Below are 19,003 nucleotides of genomic sequence, written 5' to 3'. Positions count from 1 at the left end.
ATAATAATAATAATAATTCATTACATTTTATATAGCGCTTTTCTCGGCACTCAAAGCGCTTTACATAGAAGGGGGGAATCTCCTCAACCACCACCAATGTGCAGCATCCACTTGGATGATGCGACGGCAGCCATATTGCGCCAGAACGCCCACCACACACCAGCTTACTGGTGGAGAGGAGACAGAGTGATGAAGTCAATCAGTATATGAGGATGATTAGGAGGCCATGATGGACAGAGGCCACTGGGCAAATGTGGCCAGGATGCCGGGGTTACACCCCTACTCTTTCGAAAGACATCCTGGGATTTTGAGTTTAGCCACAGAGAGTCAGGACCTCGGTTTTACGTCTCATCCGAAGGACGGTATATATACAAGGGACAGAGACCTTCCATTGACTTCTTCTTCTGTCCCATAAACCTAACCCCCTAAAAAAGTTAACTTAGACAACTCTATGAGGAATACGTGCATTTTGCATAGGACTGGAAGGAGAGAGTTAGGCTGAATCCGAAATCGACCCCTTATACCCTCAAATAGGGCATTACTTGAGGGGACAGCAATTTGTAGTGGTGTCCGAAACCATAGTGGGACGTTATTGAGTGCACTCATTCAATCCCACATTGCATCGCAATAACGAGTGTACAACTGATGTACGCTCAACTGCTGTCCGAATTCGCTTACTTGTTTTCATTCACTCCTGCAAGTGAACTGTAATACTGGACAAACGTAGGGAATTGTGATTGAGGGTTTAGGGGCCATTTTGGATTCAGCCTTAATCTTGAGTGGTCTGCTATGTGGATGGGTGGTTGTTATCAGACCACTAAAGTATTCTAGAGAGCTGTGTAATATATGCTGTAGGATGCAGGTGGTATTTTAATTTAGTGGATAATCATCCATTTCCATCTCAACCAATTTACAATTGGAAAACTGAACAAAACGTGCAGTAGAACAGCCAAAAACTCATGCTTGTTTATTTCACTCACTCAGCAACGGTGAATATTTTTATAATGTAGGCGGTGCTTTCAGATTTTAAAGAGAAATTGCACTGAAAATTAAGTACGGTTTCTTTGCAGAAAAGGGCATTTTCCTTTCAGTGGGCAACAATTATATAAATAAAAATAAATTAAGTTGAAATGATGCAGACTGATGGCTTCAGCATAAACATATACCATCCTTGGAGCTAACAGTAGGTCTGTGATTTCAAATTAATGTTTGTAAAAAAACAGTTCCTCCATGGAAAAAAATGAGATATGTATGCGTCTGAATGTGCACCTTCACGGAGTGGATCAATATACAATTTTTAACAACTTAAAATTCCACTTATGTTCTAACTACAAAAATATCAATGTACTTTTATTTGCCTGTTAAAGTTTTTACCGTTGAAAATTGGTTAGGTTTGGTGTTTGGATTAAGAGGTCTGAATTTAAATAGTAAAAATGTAACTATACTATGAATATATAAAGAATGTATACATTTTACATTTCTACAGCTGTGCAATACAGCTCCATAATATCAAATTGTATCTTAAGTTTATGAAGAAAAATATTAGGCCACTCAGAACAATCTTGCAAGAACAGTCTTGAATTTGTGAGTTCACAATAACTTGCAGTGTTTCTATGGAAACCCTCTTCAGCTGGAGAATGTCATCTGAATATCATCACATTGTTAGTAAATAGCCGGTGCTCTTCAACACTAAGTGGCCTGTTGATCAGTCAGCTGTGGTCTGGTCACAAGCATCTACTCCATGCAAATTTGCAAGACAAGGGCCCTAAAGGGTTTCGGTCAGCACAAGATCAAACAATGACAAATTTAGAAACATGAACTGGCATATTTTGGACTTTGGACCTACACAATATGGATATGTTTGCAGGGACTAGTATTTATAACTGAATCAGCTATGCTACTGAATCCAGGTGATAGGGACAATTTAATTGATTTGGTGTTGCAAACACAAATGTAGAGCTGTTCTGCATGCTCAATGTTGGTGAAACACTCCCTCTTGTGCTCAACAAGGCTAGTGCATCTCATGCTTTCTAAAGAATGTTTAGAATGGATATTTGTGGATATACTTGAACAAAGACCTGATAGCATCAAAATAAGACAACCGACACAAAATTATCGCAACTGGTTTTATTGTTCCTGCAAAAGGGAGCTTCTAAAATTCATGAACAAAAACTCCACTTTTCACCAGTGTCAAGTTGTCATTGCTTTTCCATTTTCCATTTTTTTTCCCCTTCAAGTTTAGTTTTTTTTGTGGCTTTTTTATATATAAAAAGTTAGCATGTTTAAATTCTTTGCATATTTACCATTTACAATATACAAATAAAATATCCTTTCTAATGAAATAAACACCATTGAAATCAATGATCAGTCATGGCAGATACCTCTGAAACACATTCAACAAAGGTCATGCTATGATTAAATGCGCACACACAAATACGCACACATTTTCACCTAACAAATTTGATTTGCCCGAACTAAAAGAAAAATACCTTTTCTTTAGACCGACTCATGCACTTTCAACTGTATATGCATCCTCGACAATGCATCAAATATAATATATCTTTCAAAAATCTGCATTGTCAGGTAAAAACAACTGTTAAATCAATACATCACACATAGTTACAGTATTTATGCCAGTGCATACTGTGGCAGGTGAAGCCATTATGATTCAGTCTGTCAAAAAAAAAAAAAAAAAAAAAAAAAAAAAAAATCAGGCACTATGAATGACTTCCTATTGCACCCTTGAAATCTTTAAAGCTCACAATACATACTTCACTTGCTTTACATACGACACATATTAGTCAGTAGGTTCCAAAACCACAGCAGATGTACAGTATTTTTTTTCTTCGGTTTAACATGACATCCTTTTGACCAATGAAATGTTTTGTGCAATTTTCCCATCAAGTCTTCGATACTGTAATTCCACACGCCATGTACATCCATACACATACACTTATAAATAATATTGGTCTTCAACAAAAGGACATTAAAAGATGACAACATGAACATGATTGTGTTTCAAGTTTGAACCTGCTGCAATTTCTTTATGCAGCCCCTTCACAGCCCTGTGGTCTCGGTTTCTCTCTGAAGTATTTCAGTCAGTCAACTCTTGAGGATGTATAAAGCAGAGAGTTTGTGCTAATGTGCAAATTATCACCAATTCATGCCAACAGCGCCCTCTACCAAGAGTCGTATTACTGAACTGTGTTATTACACTGTAATTACTATAATATTATGCATTAATAAGCCATTTTAGACAATGAACATTACGCTGTAGTTATTTAATTGCCTGGAATAGATGGAAAGGCTTCTGTGAAGGTATTTGTACTTGGTAAAAGCAGATTTTCGGCACACTATAGGGGCTTGATAAAAAGCTGTATGTCATGGCCATTAAAAAGTGCCAAATCAGACCAAATAAGAAATAAGAAATTACAATACTTCATTGATCACCAATGTCTGGGTTACCATTAGCATTAAGGTGCTATCAGTGCTCTTGCTAGCATCACAAAACTAACAAATCTTGAAATGTCACAAGGGAAGACCAGATTCAGAAAAAAAATAAATAAATAAAAAATAATAATAGAGTAGTTTTTAAATTCAAACTGGAAATCATTTTGGGGCATGATTTTTCTGCTCTGTTTGTATGCTACATTTTCTCACAGCCAGCAAATTGCAAATTGTCACACGACGACAAAAGCTTGGAATATGCCAAGCTATGTGACAATGCTGAATGAATTGTATTGTATATGTTGGTCAGACGGAGAGAAGTAGACAAAAAAGAGTTTGTTATATCAACTGTTATAACAAAATAATCTATACAAATATCATCTTAATAACAGGCACTCGAGTTGTCGCAAGGATGATATAATGTATCAATGCAAATTTAAACAAATAAAAGGCAAAAGGGGACGACAGAGAGGCAACATTCACTTTTCATTGAGGCTAGTTTGTCTTGGCGGTCCATGGGCCAATAGCAGGTCCTCACTGGGAGGCCCTGCGCCCTTCATAGCCATACTAGCCCCAACCATAGCTGGGTAACTGCGGTTTCTTCTCATCCCTGAGTTCAGCACTGGTAGTCCCCCGATAGGGGAGGTCACAACAGCGTGGGCTCCGAATGGCGGTCCTGGGGCCAATGTTCTAGGAGCCAGGCTAAACTTCTTAACCTTGTCCACAAGTCTCAGGTTCTGCACACTGACTTCAGTCTGACACTGCGTATCTGTTTGAGCCCTTTCGTCCGCCTCCCGCACTTCCTTTAGAATCGAGCTGGCTGGCCGTGAAGCCAGGAAGGTTTCGTAGGGGGGGTCTGAGGGGCTGTAGTCCACAGGGAGCACAGGTCTGGTGGGTTTGGACTTGCTGGGGGAGTTTGGAGGGGTGGAAGGGAGCGTGTCTGGACAGGTGTGTAAGGGGTGGGCAGTGTGTGATGAGTAGGGGTCTGGTGGAGGGGCTCGATCCGCCCGGTCCCAACTGAGAGGGTTATAGACAGCAGCAGATATACCTCTCTCCTGCAGGAGGCGCACAAGGCCCAAAGAAGTACTGGTGGTCTTGGTTGAGTCGCGGAGGTTGGTGAAACTCTCCGCCAGGCTGAGGCGACGAGGCGTGCAGGGGGTGGACACAGGGGTTGAGCGCAGACTGCTGCTGGACATCACGCAGGTAGTCAGTGATGGACCAGACACAAGACTGAGAAAGAAACACTCGGTTAGTTTGCATTATCTGGCTATATAAGCCACAAGCCAAACCATGCAATGGTAACTCTGTGAACACGATTAATCAAACTGAAATATTCAAACCAATTCAGGAACATTTTACTCACAAGAAAAAATTGGTTAGTGTTTGCAACATAACTGGGACATATACGTTTTGGATTGTGAGAGTTTAGATTTTCTTTTGTATAGAATACAGTAATGTGGCCCCAAAACTAAAAGCCACAATACTAAATTAATTAAGGCTGCATGATTTAGGCAGGATTTCATTAAAGCAGAATTTCCTACGAATCGAGCCGAGCAGCTCATGTGTAAGAACACCATGTCGTGCTTCACTTTGAAACATGCAGTGCATACATTTACTTGATTAAATTGTGGTCTTTGCGGTTTGATTTTTGCACGAAGCCATATCACGATTTGAGTTTTATTTTAAATAATTATGCAGCCCCAATATGAATTTCAGTGCATAAAAGGACTTTACAATAATATTAAACCAATTGGCATCTTCAAATAAATTATGCCTTGTTTCAGAAAGCAACTTATCCAAAGCAACTTGCATTACTTCCAAAGTATACATTTTTATCAGTTCTTGCATTCCCTGAAAATGGAACCCATGAACTTGGCATTAAAGGGATAGTTCACCCAAAAATGAAAATTCTGTCATCATTTACTCACCCTCAAGTTGTTTCAAACCTGTATGAATTTCTTTTTTCTGCTGAACACAAAAGAAGATATTTTGAAAAATGTCGGTAACCAAACAGTTGATGGACCCCATTGACTTCCATAGTATTTTAAAGAAATTCATACAGGTTTGAAACAACTTGAGGGTGAGTAAATGATGACAGAATTTTCATTTTTGGGTGAACTATCCCTTTAATAGCACCTTGTTCTACTCTTTGAGCTACAGGAACGCCATTGATTTATTTTAATATCTAATGCAATGGCATTCAGACATTATAATTTTGAAGGCTAATTCTTTTGATTATAGATTAACATCAAGTTAACATTTTGTCCTCTCATGCACTCTGTACTTTACCATTGATTTACAGTACACACACACACATAGATACAACCATAGATTTATACACAGTCTGTATTATCGGTCACGTCATACTGCATTTAGTCTCCCACAAAAAAGGTTCAGGTGTTAGTTGAGAAACATTCTATAGGTCAGTTTAGGACATTAGATTGGTTTGTGTTTGGTTAGAGAACAGCATACTCCCATGACATAAGTTTTAATTAGGACTAGGCAGGTCATGCTATTCATCCTCACCCCCAGGGGGTGCTGCTCAGTGAGTGTGCTCTAAGCCCGTCACCAGAACAACATGAAAGAGAGCCGCCTCATCATCCTCGTCATATGACCTGCAGTAGAAGCCAATCACACAGCTGTACAGTATGGCTGCTATAGAGACAAGCTATTTGTCAGGTGCCTTTTCTCTGGCACCCTCAATACAGATTGCAGGTTACACTGTTGAAGATTTTGTATGCTGGATTTATACTGAATCTTTTATGGAAAACCTGAATGATTTCAACAAATTTAAACTTAATTGACACAAGTCCCAAATTTTATTAAAAGAGTTGCAATTAGGGGTGGGTATTGACACAAATTTCACAATTAGATTTGATTTGATCCGAATTCGATTCACAAGTGATTGATTTGATTCGATTATTATCCCCAACTGGTTTGATCCCACATCGATTCATTTGTGTATGTATATCAGGTACAGTACATGACAATTTTTTGTCATGTAAAAAAAACTAAACAAAAAAAACCCACTAAAGCTGTAAACTATACAGGGAATCCTGTCAGTTGGTACATTACTATAATATTAAAGGTTAAAATTAACAACAACATGTAAAAGGTTTTAAAGATCAAAGTGTACGACAAATAAAGTTTTTGTCTCCTAAAACAAAAAATCGAATCTGAACTGCCGAAACATCAGCAAATCCAGTCTCACTTCCTGTTACATTCCTACATAGGTTTGTAACAAATTTGCATAATGGCAGCCTATGGTCTTCATTGGATGCTCGTGAACAACATCTACTTTGACACTCAAACACTGTAGTTTTAAATGAGACCTGGAAGAGTTTGGTTTGTGTTGTCGACATGTCGAGAATTTCAGTGCTGCGAATCCACTTTGAATGCAATTCCAAAGGATGAGGACTCGGGCTGGAATTGATACAGTAAAACCTACGTTTGCGCCGCAGTTCAGAGAATCGGATCTGTCGGCTTTACAACACGCAAATTCATCCACTTCCGAAATACATAAAAGTAAGTGGCCGGTGAAGTGGAAGAAGAACAGAGTAAACGTTATAGTTACCTACACAATGTGCATCTGATATGAATAAAACAGTGTAAATTTATAATTAAATGTATTGTTATTATTACCGCTTCCATATACATCAGTGTATATTTTACAAACTATAAATGTATTGTTTTGCAAGTACTTTTGTGTATTTAAATGTCTGAAACCTAAATTAAACCTTATGTAGTTGAAAACACAGAATAGTTGAATAGAGCGTCCGTCTCCGGCTAAGCGCCAGCCAATCACATGATGCACTGACCGTTCTAATCACACCGGTGTGATCGTACGCTCCAGGGACCAGCCTAGACTGATCGCACCAGTGTGATTGTACACAATGACTAGTCGATTTTTAACTTCACATAAATGTTGACTTAAAAAAATCTGAAATCGTTCAACCCCTATTGTGTATAAAAGTGCTAAGGAATCTCTGGAGCTGAAATTCAATTATGGTAATAGACGCTTCGACACGCGCTGCAAGCGGTCGACCAATTACAACAGGCTGGGCCATCTGACCAATCAGAGCAGAGTAGGCTCACGGAAAGGAGGGGTTTAGAGAGACTGGATCCTCAAACGAACCGTTTTCAGACTCTTTGAGGAACTGAGGTGATGTGGAATGTATATTATGAGAAAATTGGATGCATGTACACCTATTGTAGGAGACCTCCAAAACAAAATCAGGAACCTTTAAAATAGCATAATAGGGGCACATTAAGGGTACTGCCCAGTGACACGCTGTTGTAACCCAAAAGGTAAAAATTTTGCACATATTTATGGCAGTGTATTTGTTAAAAGTGTCTGATATTATCTATGAACCAATAGTTGCTAGGAGGGTATTATGAAAAGACCACACTATATTTACCTGGCTGTGACTCTGGTGAGTTCATCTGAAGGGTGCAGAATCCTGCAGGTGGTGAAGGTGTACGTGGAGCTGGTGTTTGACATACATTTACCAGGAAAATGCACTGGGGAGAGCAAGAGAGGAGAGACAAACATCAGTACACAACACCACAAACAAACACAGAGATGGAATTAAAACTGCTTCAGGATCTGAGGAGACCTAACGCAATCTAATGTGGTATACTGCAAAAATGTGACAGCAGAATTTGATTTGTTAAATTTTCTTACAAATCATCAGTTTGTGGTGGTATGATTCATCCTGATGCAGTTTTAAATAGATTCACACAGCAGGAGAGAAAAGTGGGAAAGAGGAACAATCAAATGGTGAAGTCCATTATTATCAGCTGGCATTATGTTTCAATGATTCTCTGCAGAAAGAAACATTAATTGTCATTAAAGGGAAAGTTCACCCTAAATAAAAAAACAAAAACAAAACTAAATCACAAAACAAAACAAAACAAAACCAATATGCACAGCATGTATGTATGTGAGCACAGTGTATAATTATCCAGATAAACTGGGACGTATGTGTGTGTGCGTCTGACAAGCTTGACTCTGAAAGCATGTGGAGTGTGTTTGTGTAGCTACATGTGGTGTCAATGTGACCTCTGTCCAGTGTCCAGAGTCTGTTCACTCACATGACTGCGACTCACACCTCCCCGTTTTTAATAGAACTCTGTAACATTATCCTTTAAAAGACACTCAGAACTCTAGCTGGATGTTACATGCTGGGGCTCCTGTTGGGACTGTGTGATGTGTGCTAAAGGCATGTGTATGTGTTCTGCAGTTAAGTATTAAACATCACACTCTGTGCCCTCGGGCTGGACGCCTGCCTAAATCTCACATACAGGTTTACTAGGGGACAAGTGGACTTGCATGTGTGTGTGTGTGTGGAGAGAGTGAATAAATAAATGTTGTTTGCCCAACACCAGGCATTCAACTTTGACACAGCGTTCTGGTAATGCAGGTTAGAAAAGAGATTTAGCTGAGAAGAGTTTTTAAGATACTGGAAATTTAACGAGTGCTGAAAATGAGAATCAAGTCTAGAAGCACACACTTATCACTTATTATTAGACTCATATTCAGAAGTAGACCTATTCTTTTTTATTAATTTTAATAATTAGGGCTGTCAAATCTATTACAAAAAGTTTGCATATATATATATATATATATATATATAAAAAATATATATGTATATATTACACATACACATATTTACAAACTTCTATGTTAGATGCGATTAATCACGATAAGTCAATTTGACAGCACTAATACTACTGATAATAATAATTATAATAGTGTCTAGACAGGATGAGAATCTAATGAGAATCACTCTTTGAACAATGAGCATTTCAAACTTAAATATTGACATTACTATTAATACTATTATTATTATTACATTACAGTAATAATAATGGGGGTAGGGATATTTTAATAGTAATCAAATGTCACAATAATAAAAAAAGGTTCTAAAATGTTTTCACTTTTGAATTAGGGGTAAATATGACCCACACAGAAAGGTAACCCCTGGCATGCAGGTGATAAAGAAATTTGGTACTGCTGGTGGTACTTTATTATTTATCATAGATACTTTAATATTTAAAGTATTTCAACTAATACTTGAAGTATTCCAGAGTTTCCATAGACTGATTTCTCATTTTTCAGCGCAAGGATCAAGAGAGATGACAGGCAGAACGATAGTAAAATGTTTTAAAAAATTGACTATACTCAAAAGAACATGGCAGCTGTCTTCATGGGTGAGGTAGTGGTTGGTGTGCAGTGGGTGTGTGGAGAGAACCAGCTCATCCTATAGACCCTCACAGGCAAAATACAACTGGGGCTTATGGGTACTCCACTGGGGCTTCGGTCTGTTTTATAGAGATCTTTTTGATCCCACCCCCCTAAGCCTGTCCGGAGGGTTAGTGAGGTTATGAGTGTCCCTCACCAGATGAGACCTCTTCCTCTCCAGCCTCCATTCGGTCTTGCCCCACTCCAGGGGTCCCTCCATTTTCTCTGAGCAGCTCTTCTTGGTTGTCAGGATTGTTGGCACGAGGTCGTCGCAAAGCAGGCGAGCAAGGCATAGAGCCCAGGCAAGAGGTAGAGACGGCGGATTGGGAATGCTGTCCTGACTCATCTTCCTCCAGGTCGGTGAATTGGTACACCTCCTCCAGGTCCAGCTCCAGCGTTCGGAAGCCCTTGGTCACGACGCCGGGCCGTGTGTCCAGGATGCCGCCCAGGTGTGGCTGCGCGAGCTGCTGCCATGCGTGCAGAGTGGCCGAACCTGAGGAACGGAGGAAACAAGAGCACAGATCAGAGACTAATTACAACAAATGCCACATAACACACAAAATATATATTGAGATCATGAACGCAAGGTGACATTCATGAAGTGTGACATGAGATACATAAGAGCGATTGGACAATAATTTCAGATCGGTCTGATTGATTTAAAATTAGCATCCATTGTAGTCCAAGAGACAAGAGGCAGCATGAGATTGCTTGCCTCAGGAATGCATAACGAAATAAGAAAGTAAAATTGGATGATCATTGAGCATGTGTCATATATAAATAAGCTGATTAAATGGCAAGTCCAAGAAAGTTTTAAGCAAACCTCTGTGATACCAAGTGTGAAACCCAATTGGTTTCAATGCTGAGAACTAATCTGTTCATTTTTATGTAGAATTTGTCTGTGTTCCAATACATTTTAAAATGGATATATTGTAGAGGCAACCAGATGTGGAGATATACTGTATATTTAACAGCAGTCGTGATCACAGTTATATATTCTTTCATAAGTTTTAATTGTTGAGTAATTTTAATTACTTTCTGATTATAGTTACTCGTATTAAGTTACACTACATATGCTATTTCTTTACTCAATTTAATATGTGTCCTGTAAAACAGCTCTTAAGGTTTACACAGAGCTACATTTCATGACATGCTAACTATGGACAGCCTAAAGCAAGAAAAGAAAGAGAAAAAGAAGGAGGGGGAAATTAAAGTTGTGTTTATTGGAAAGGTATAAACACATTAAAAGACAAAAAGGTAAGAAAAGGAATTCAAACATCCAAACTGAAAACTGACAAGAGACAGTAGGGGTAAACAATGGTGAACACAATGGGGAAAACAGGGGCTCAAGTCAAATAATATTCCTCAGGAGCTAATCTGTCAGTTTGCTTGTTAGTACCTTTGAAACATGTTTAAATATGTTAAGCAAATCAGAGGAATCACTCAAGAAAATGCTTTAGAGTTTTCTGTAATTCCTAAGCTTTACTTTTGGGCAGGCAATGTCAGACGGCTTAGCTCTATTATCTATAACCAGCAGGGGGCGCTAGAGATGTCATTATAAGATCACCACAGTAGCTGTAATCATGCTGTGATTAAGTTTAAATAACATGACAAACTACAATCAGCTGTAGATCTGTTATATACAACTAAATGAATTCAATCCCCTCTTTGTTGGCATAAAACTGAAAAGATCCACAGAAAACGAGAAGGGAAAGATATACAATCAACTTTGTTTTTGGCTTTCTTTGTAAACGAGCAACACCAATTTAAAATGTGTCTCTTAAAATATGTACCATAAAGTGCATTGTGGGTAGTTTTTCAGTTTGCTGACTCAGTATTCACTCTCTCTATATAATGGTAAGTGGGATGTGTCTAAGGCCTTGACACGCTGGCTCAGGAGTGACAACTGCATTTACAAACGGGAGCAAATCTATTTTTTACAGTCTATGAAGCAAATCCTCTAATTGATCCATGTGTGTACTGAACACGACTCCCTCCCGAAATTGCAATGATTGACACCGCGGTAACCATAGCAACGCATTCGGCATCAACGTTATTATGTTCTACAAGTGTTGACATGTCCACTTATTATAAGCGTTTTGGGGCTTGGCTCATAAAGCTATCAAATTTATGGATTTATTAAACTGGGAAGGTGCAAAATGAATGGTTAATTATATTTTCAATTTGAAGGATTTTGATTTATTTTGGCTTACAATGTGCTTGTTCTTGTTTGCTGTTATTTCTAACAAGATCTGGCAACACAAATTAGTTATGGCTCATACCTATTTTCCTGGTTTTTTGTTGTTGTTTTTTGCTCCATACATGCAGAAGAGAGTCTTACGTGCGTTTAAATACATCATTAACAACTAGTTGTTCAGTTCAGCATAATGCATAGCATTTTAGTAAGTGGGTCATTCCTACAGTGGATTTTGGACTGAGCAGGTTTGTTGAAAACATTTTTAATATTCAATTATTTTTCAGTCTTGTCAGAGGGAGAAAATGTCTGTCTATCATTAAAAAAAAACGCACTGGGGTCAATCTTAGGCTAGTATAACCTAATAACCCAGATCAAATATTTACGTTTCACATTCTATGGAACTTGTTCAGCCCGTTACATTACATATTTACAACACAATGTGTAACAGGGTGGACGTTTTAAGCTAATAAAGGCCATTACTCGCCAAGAAAGAGCATGCAAGCAGAAGATATTTATAATATAATATAATATAATATAATATAAATCTATTAAAAAAAAGTGTTTCATGTCCAGTATAAATTGACACAGAGTGGACATGCTATGTTTTATGCTATTAGATAAGTCAGCTAAGAATTAGGAAAAAAGTGAAAAGTTTATGACCGATTCGTACTTTTTCTTGGAGTTGCTTTCCCTCCAAGTAATGATGTCACTTCTAGCAACAGAGCTTAAAGATATGCATCACAATAAATTATATTGTATGTCAAAGAGTATAAGTGCACAAAAAGTTGAGAAAACATGTTTGGGGAGATGGGAATGCAGTATATAAAATTATTTGAATTATTCTTTGGTACTAATCATTATGAAGTTGTGTTAATTGGGGTACATCTATGCATGAAAAACCATGTGGTGTTTAAGTTAATTAATATTTTGTGTAAAATATGCCGTATTGTTTCATGGGAACATAAAATCCACCAAACTGTAGGAATGACCCAAATTGTAACAACTTGTAGACATTCTTGCTTGCCACTCCCATAAATGACTGAACTCAGAACAATACAGAACAGGATAAAGCACTAAAAGGTGAACTGACAACCAAATTGAACTGTAGTGTGTGCGTGGCCTATATCTCAAACCAGCAGCGGGGCTGTGTGTGTCTGAAAAAGAAGGAGTGTTGTGTAGACAGATCCTCAGCACTGTGGTGCATTAATGCCCACAGAGCATCAAACAGTGAGAGGGTGAAAGGCCTGGATTTGGCTCGGTCACCTTCCAGAGGCTTGACGATCTGGAGTTTCTCGGGCAGGTAGGATCGGGCGCTGTAGATGGAGTAAACCGAGTGCAGGGTGCCCAGAGACATGATGCTTTCTGCAGGAGTAAGAGGACCGCCGTCTTCACTGCCACTACCAACATCTCTGTCCTCGTACAATTCGCTTTTCTCTACTGCCAGGGCGTTGAGTTTACGCTCTCGCTCCTCCTCAAAGAAACGCCGCTCGCTAAGGTAGTTGTCCCGTCGAAGGGAAAGGCGACGCAGTGCCGCCTCCAGGTCCTGGGAGCCGGGTGTGCCAGGCGTGCCAGGCTTTCTGTTGGAGTCATTAGAGCTGGAACAAATATTACAGGAAAAATAACCTCAATACAATGTGGTCCAATGTCAACTAATCTCATAAAAAAATAAAGGTTCCAAAGGTTGTTTTTTTTGTGGTTTTAGCCATAGAAGAATCATTTTGGTATCCCCTAATGAACCTTTTTTCCCACACTTAAAAACCTTTTGTGCAATGAAAATATTCGATAAATGTTAAAAGTTCTTCATGGAACCATAGAAGCCAATAAGGAACCTTTATTTTTAAGAGTGTAATGAAAAACCTCCACACACACATTATTATTTACCTAAATGTAACAACTTCTATTGTTTTAATATAAATAGAATCAATCTTTTTAAAAAAATTTTTTTATCAACACAGCCGATAATTATTTTCAAGTTACAGTATAATGGCAATGTATAATGTAAATTACATTTATAATTTAATATAATTATATTTTGACACTATTTAATACTTTTTTTAAATAGGAAACTTAAGTTACACTAAAGTCAACTTTTAAGTGCTAAAAGTGAATTTTGGGGTCACAATATTATAACCTACAGTATATAAAAAAATATATTTATTTTAAGATTTACAAAAAATTACATTGAACAGTGTTATTCAATTATTAGTGTTTTCAAAGATGAATCAATAACCAACATATTAGTTATAGTTACTAGAGACACCCATAGACTAACCTAAACCTTAAATTAAAAGTAACTTATGAAAACAACAAAATACAGTAAAAACAGTAAAAATTTTGAAATATTATCAGCATCATTTCTCCAGTCTTTAGTGTAACATGATCCTTCAGAAATCAATCTAATCTGCTGATCTGGTGCTCAGTTATTATCAATTATTAAATCTGAACTATTCCAAACTTTACAGGTATTGTATATACTCAACAAAATGTCAAAAGTTTGGGGTCAGTACGTTTTTGTTTTTTTTTAGGAAGTTAATATTTTTATTTATCAAGGACGCAGTAAATTGATAAAAAGGACTTCTAAGATTTTATTTCACATACATTAAATGCTGTTCTTACATTTGTAATATTTCTCAATATTTCTGCTTTTACTATATTTTCGATCAAATAAATGCAGCACTGATGAGCATAAGACACTTCTTTTTAATCTTACTGACAGATTTTGCTAGATTTCGCTCACATATGGGGACAAATTTGTCCCCAAACTATAGTTAAGTAAACATGCACAACACATTTCTATCATATGCTTCAAAAACGTATGGTGGAAAATCGTGTTTGATGCTCTTACCCATCTTGAGGTGAGTGGGTTTCCAGAAGCATACTGTTAGTGCGGTTGTCCATTTCAACCCCGTCCCCTCCGTACATGCTCGATCGGGGCGTGCTCAGACAACTAGAACGCCTGGAGTTTATACAGGACGTCATATTGGACCCTGGGATGTTCATAGGGGACGGGCCCATGGAGCGTTGCCGAACCGTCTGGTTGATGTTACGCACCGTCTCGAAGACACGTTTTGGGTGCAACCTGAAAAAAAGTGAAGACAATCACTTTTTCCCATTTAAGCAGATTAGACGGATTACAATGTCACCCTTGGAGGACTTGAAACTACAAACTAAGCTGATGAAAATGTTACAGGAAAACATTTTAAACATGCAGTACTATGATTTGTATTTTAAATATACACATATATATATTATATTAATCTAAATTTGACTCTGCATGCAAATTCATAACTTAATATGAGACATACAGGCAGGACACAGGAAATGACACAAACATACCTTTGTTCCTCTACGTCTGGATCAGACATCTCAATCTCTTTCCTCATGGTGCCTTCAATTTCAGCAGCTAAAGAGTCCTGTTACACACAGCACAAACACACCGTTAGCCAGGGGAATAAAAGTGATAGTGTATGTATTTATCTATCATTATTTGTGTATTTATTTTTTAGAATGTTCACATATTTGTAGTCAGACAAAGACTCACAAACGCATACTAGTGTCCTGCTTACTGTGTAGGACACACTGTATACTGACAACTATTTCATGAAAACTATTTTCATTCGGGGATGTAACATGACCTAATCTTGGAAATAAAAATGATTATTTGTATTTTTATGTGTATTTTTATGTGTATATATATATATATATATATAGTAAGCAGGACACTAGTATGCGTTTGTGAGTCTTTGTCTGACTACAATTAGGTGAATATACATATATATATTATATATATATATATAATGGCTGTCAATAGGTTAAATTGTTTAATAAATGGTTTATGCTTAATTTCATGATAAGTGTGCAACACGTTTAAAACATTTATTTTGTCATAATTTGTTATATCCAGCAAAGTGAACCAGGTGATTCTCACAAAACAATTTTTTGCAAGCCTTTCAAGGTAAATTTAGGTCTTTTTAAAAATGGATATATAAGGATTCCATATAATTTACAAATTTGCGCACACCAAAGCACCCATAAAAAAAACCTTACTGGTAAAAACGTTTTAGAATTCACACTGTATAGTATGTGTACAGTGCAACAGCAAAGAGCCTCTTTATAGTTTAGACAAGTCAAGCTGCAATCCCGAACCAGCTGCAAACCTAAACCAACTGCCTTGATATGTCTGGATCCACTAAGAATTACTAAACAAAGCGACATACACATGACGAATCAAAACATTATCCTGAATGTGTGTGGAAACAAAGTTAATGTATTGAAATGTGTCTGTGCATAAATACAATGTTCGATCAGTGCGTCGAGAGAGCACATACACGGTTTGTTTACGCATCAATATAATGGACTCACACGTGCTTACTGTACAAGTCCTGTACGTCAACGCAATCATCTTTACCTTAATTACAATCCTCATCCATCAAAACTTTACTAGCGAGACGCTGGTTTGCTTTATCCAGCCGAGAAACGAAGTTTGCCTATCATCTGGCCATGCAGGGATGTTTTGACGTTCCGTTCAGTCTGTATTTCACACAGTGTGATGCGTGAGGACTCGCGCTTCAGAAACAATCACAGAATATGACAGAGCTCGGGTTAAAGGGTTAGAATAGAAATTTCCACCAATCAGGGTTACAGGTGCTTGAGCCACTGTAGATGCTCAGTGTGATAAACTCCTGACTTCTAAGATCATCTAACTGCGTGACGTAAATGACGTTAATGATGCAATTTCACATGCTTCAGTAATTTATTTGCGTTAAATTATTTTAACGCGTTAAGGATTTTGAATGAATTGCATCCGTTAACGTTGACACATAAATATGTGAGCAGCAGTAGATTAGGCTGCTGTCACTTTAAGACCTGACGTGAGGATTCATTATACTGTTACACATGCGTCTTTCTCAACTGTATACATTCACTTAAAACATATCTGACTGTGTTTACGTGAATACTCGCCAAGACCGGCATTTTGACATTTTATTTTGTGTGTGTTTAATAATAATAATAATAATAATAATTCGTTACATTTATATAGCGTAGCTATTTGGTATATTTGCTGGCTGTTTGACTGTTTAAGCGAAATAAGCAGCGAAATAAGCAGCGAAAAAGAACTCAAGGCAACTTTAACCGAGCACAAAATCAGCAGGAAAATTATGCACAATACGTGGAATCCCAAGCCGAAATTCAAGCTCTGTAACACCAACGAAGTGTAACACAAACGAGTGAGTGAGGGGAGGTGGGTTTGTGCATGATCAACTCGCTGTCAGAGAGATGGGAGAGCGAGAAAGCGCAGCTGGTATCGTGTATCTATTCTGCGAGAAACGAGTATTGGAAGCGTTTCAGGTATTTCAGTATCGATATGTTTCGAAAAATCGATATACGAAAGAATACAAATTTTAATAAAATAACAATGTTCTTTTTTCTTGTTTTCTGTTTCTCACCATGGGGAACAGGCCGAGTGAGTGGAATCGTCGCGGTGTACTGAGAGGCAGCGTTTTATTTCTGAAGTTCTTCAGTTCCTCCTGAGCTTCATGAAGCATCTCCATACACTCAGCATACTTATCCTCCAGCTCCCTCAGCTAGAGAAAGAAACCGATAAAGACTGAGATAAAGAGACTTATAGCAGGTAAAAATAGCAGTAAAAATAATTTAATCAGTCATATATCATGGATTCAATTCAAATAAAATAATTCACATCTATTTTTTTTTATTATTATTAATTGTTAAATGGTACTGTTTAAGTTGAATTACAGTTTGCGAATATGCTGGTAGAGATGTGGTACATTGGTACACATTGTGTGTGTGCATGTTACCTCTGCTGTTAGTGCTCTTTGGGCGTCTTTAGCAGCTCCCAGGTGCTGTGTGAGCTCTTCATTTTCTACTGCATACTGAAAAATAACCAACATTTCACATGAATAAGTGTGCTGCTTATAACTGACAGTACAAGCTAAATGAAATGAGATCCAATTAGAAAACTTTTATAGAAAACAAGATTGCATTTCATGAACACATTTCATATTATGTATAAACACAGAACACAACAGCTTTAATTCAGCTTATTTTTAAAATAATTGTGTTTAACATTGAAATTTCTGGTGAAAAACTACATTACCCATGATGCTGTTGGTGCAGAAAATTACACTAATCAGAAAGTAAAAAAAAAAAAAACCAAGCTCTAAAATAGCTCTTTAGCTCTGCCCACTCCTAAGAAGCACTGTGAATGATGTAATCGAGTTGATCTGATTATATATGAAGAGTTCAGATGCAAAAACCTCTGAGTCCGTCTGACATGTTTTCTTTTAAATGAGCATTTTATCAGGCTCCTAGGTTTAGTAATTTCACTTTAATGGCAATGAAAATGTTATTAGTCAGTTATTAAAATGCCTTTAATCAAATTAATTATGCAAGGGGATTTACCAAGGTTTGCTCTAGTCAATTTACTGGTATTTGCGCCATTATTTACGCCTAAAAAAAAAGTCTTAAAACCATGGTCATATGGAAATATCCAGCTGTGTCTGTGGTCTTTAATTTGCGGGTCGTCAGTAGATCATGAACAGAACTTTCTGTGCTTTTTTGGAATTGTGCTCTCACGCTAATTTGCCCTGTCCTGTTTGCCCTTTTTGCCCTTAAAACCATTAAGAATACAGTCTTGTACCTTTGTCTTTTTCTTGTTTTTAAAAACATTTTTGCTTCAATTCAAAGTTTGTAGTGTCGTGATCCACCTCCTAGACTATTTTTAAATCCCTATGGGAAAGATTTATGAAAAAAAAAAACTTCGGGAACCAGCGCCGCTGAAAAAGGGGGAGGGCACTGTTGCATTCTATAGAACTTTACCATGCTGTATAGTTGACCACTGTGTTCCTAATCTAGAAATGTGAAAAGGGTGCCTGCAGGATGCAGCAACTGAACAATCAGAAGCAAGTATTCCAGGAAACCATGTATTAATCATGTATACTGGCTATAGTGAGGAGAACTCACAGATTTGGCCTTTTTCTGCAGGTCCACGATCTGAGAGAGGAGGTGTGTGATTTCCTCTTGCTGGCGAGAGGCATCCTCTGTTTTCTTAGCCAGCTCTTCCGCAATGCTGGAGAGCTGTATGTTAGCATCTC

The 19,003-nt window shown here is 37.6% G+C and overlaps 1 protein-coding gene across 5 annotated transcripts in view; it reads right to left on the bottom strand.

Annotated features, from left to right (window-relative positions):
- Positions 1–2,112: 2,112 nt before the first annotated feature.
- trak1a (trafficking protein, kinesin binding 1a) overlaps positions 2,113–19,003 on the bottom strand; it is a 57,296-nt gene continuing 40,405 nt past the window's right edge. For 4 of the 5 annotated variants that reach the window (XM_082150282.1, XM_082150279.1, XM_082150281.1 and 1 more), the window contains 9 exons: positions 18,873–19,003; positions 17,708–17,782; positions 17,336–17,473; positions 15,225–15,301; positions 14,734–14,967; positions 13,152–13,483; positions 9,849–10,184; positions 7,866–7,968; positions 2,113–4,677 (listed from right to left, as the gene is read on the bottom strand). In XM_082150282.1, coding sequence (XP_082006408.1) covers positions 3,927–4,677; positions 7,866–7,968; positions 9,849–10,184; positions 13,152–13,483; positions 14,734–14,967; positions 15,225–15,301; positions 17,336–17,473; positions 17,708–17,782; positions 18,873–19,003 — 2,177 coding nt within the window. In that variant the 3' untranslated portion in view covers positions 2,113–3,926. Of the gene's footprint in view, positions 4,678–5,973; positions 6,063–7,865; positions 7,969–9,848; positions 10,185–13,151; positions 13,484–14,733; positions 14,968–15,224; positions 15,302–17,335; positions 17,474–17,707; positions 17,783–18,872 lie in introns of all 5 variants that reach the window. The other variant, XM_082150283.1, reaches the window with a different exon arrangement.

The sequence above is a fragment of the Leuciscus leuciscus genome (genome assembly GCF_965113295.1).
Source record: "Leuciscus leuciscus genome assembly, chromosome: 20".
Classification (NCBI taxonomy): Eukaryota; Metazoa; Chordata; class Actinopteri; order Cypriniformes; family Leuciscidae; genus Leuciscus; species Leuciscus leuciscus.
Note: the sequence above shows the minus strand (reverse complement) of the source record. Positions and strands in the feature narration are given on the sequence as shown.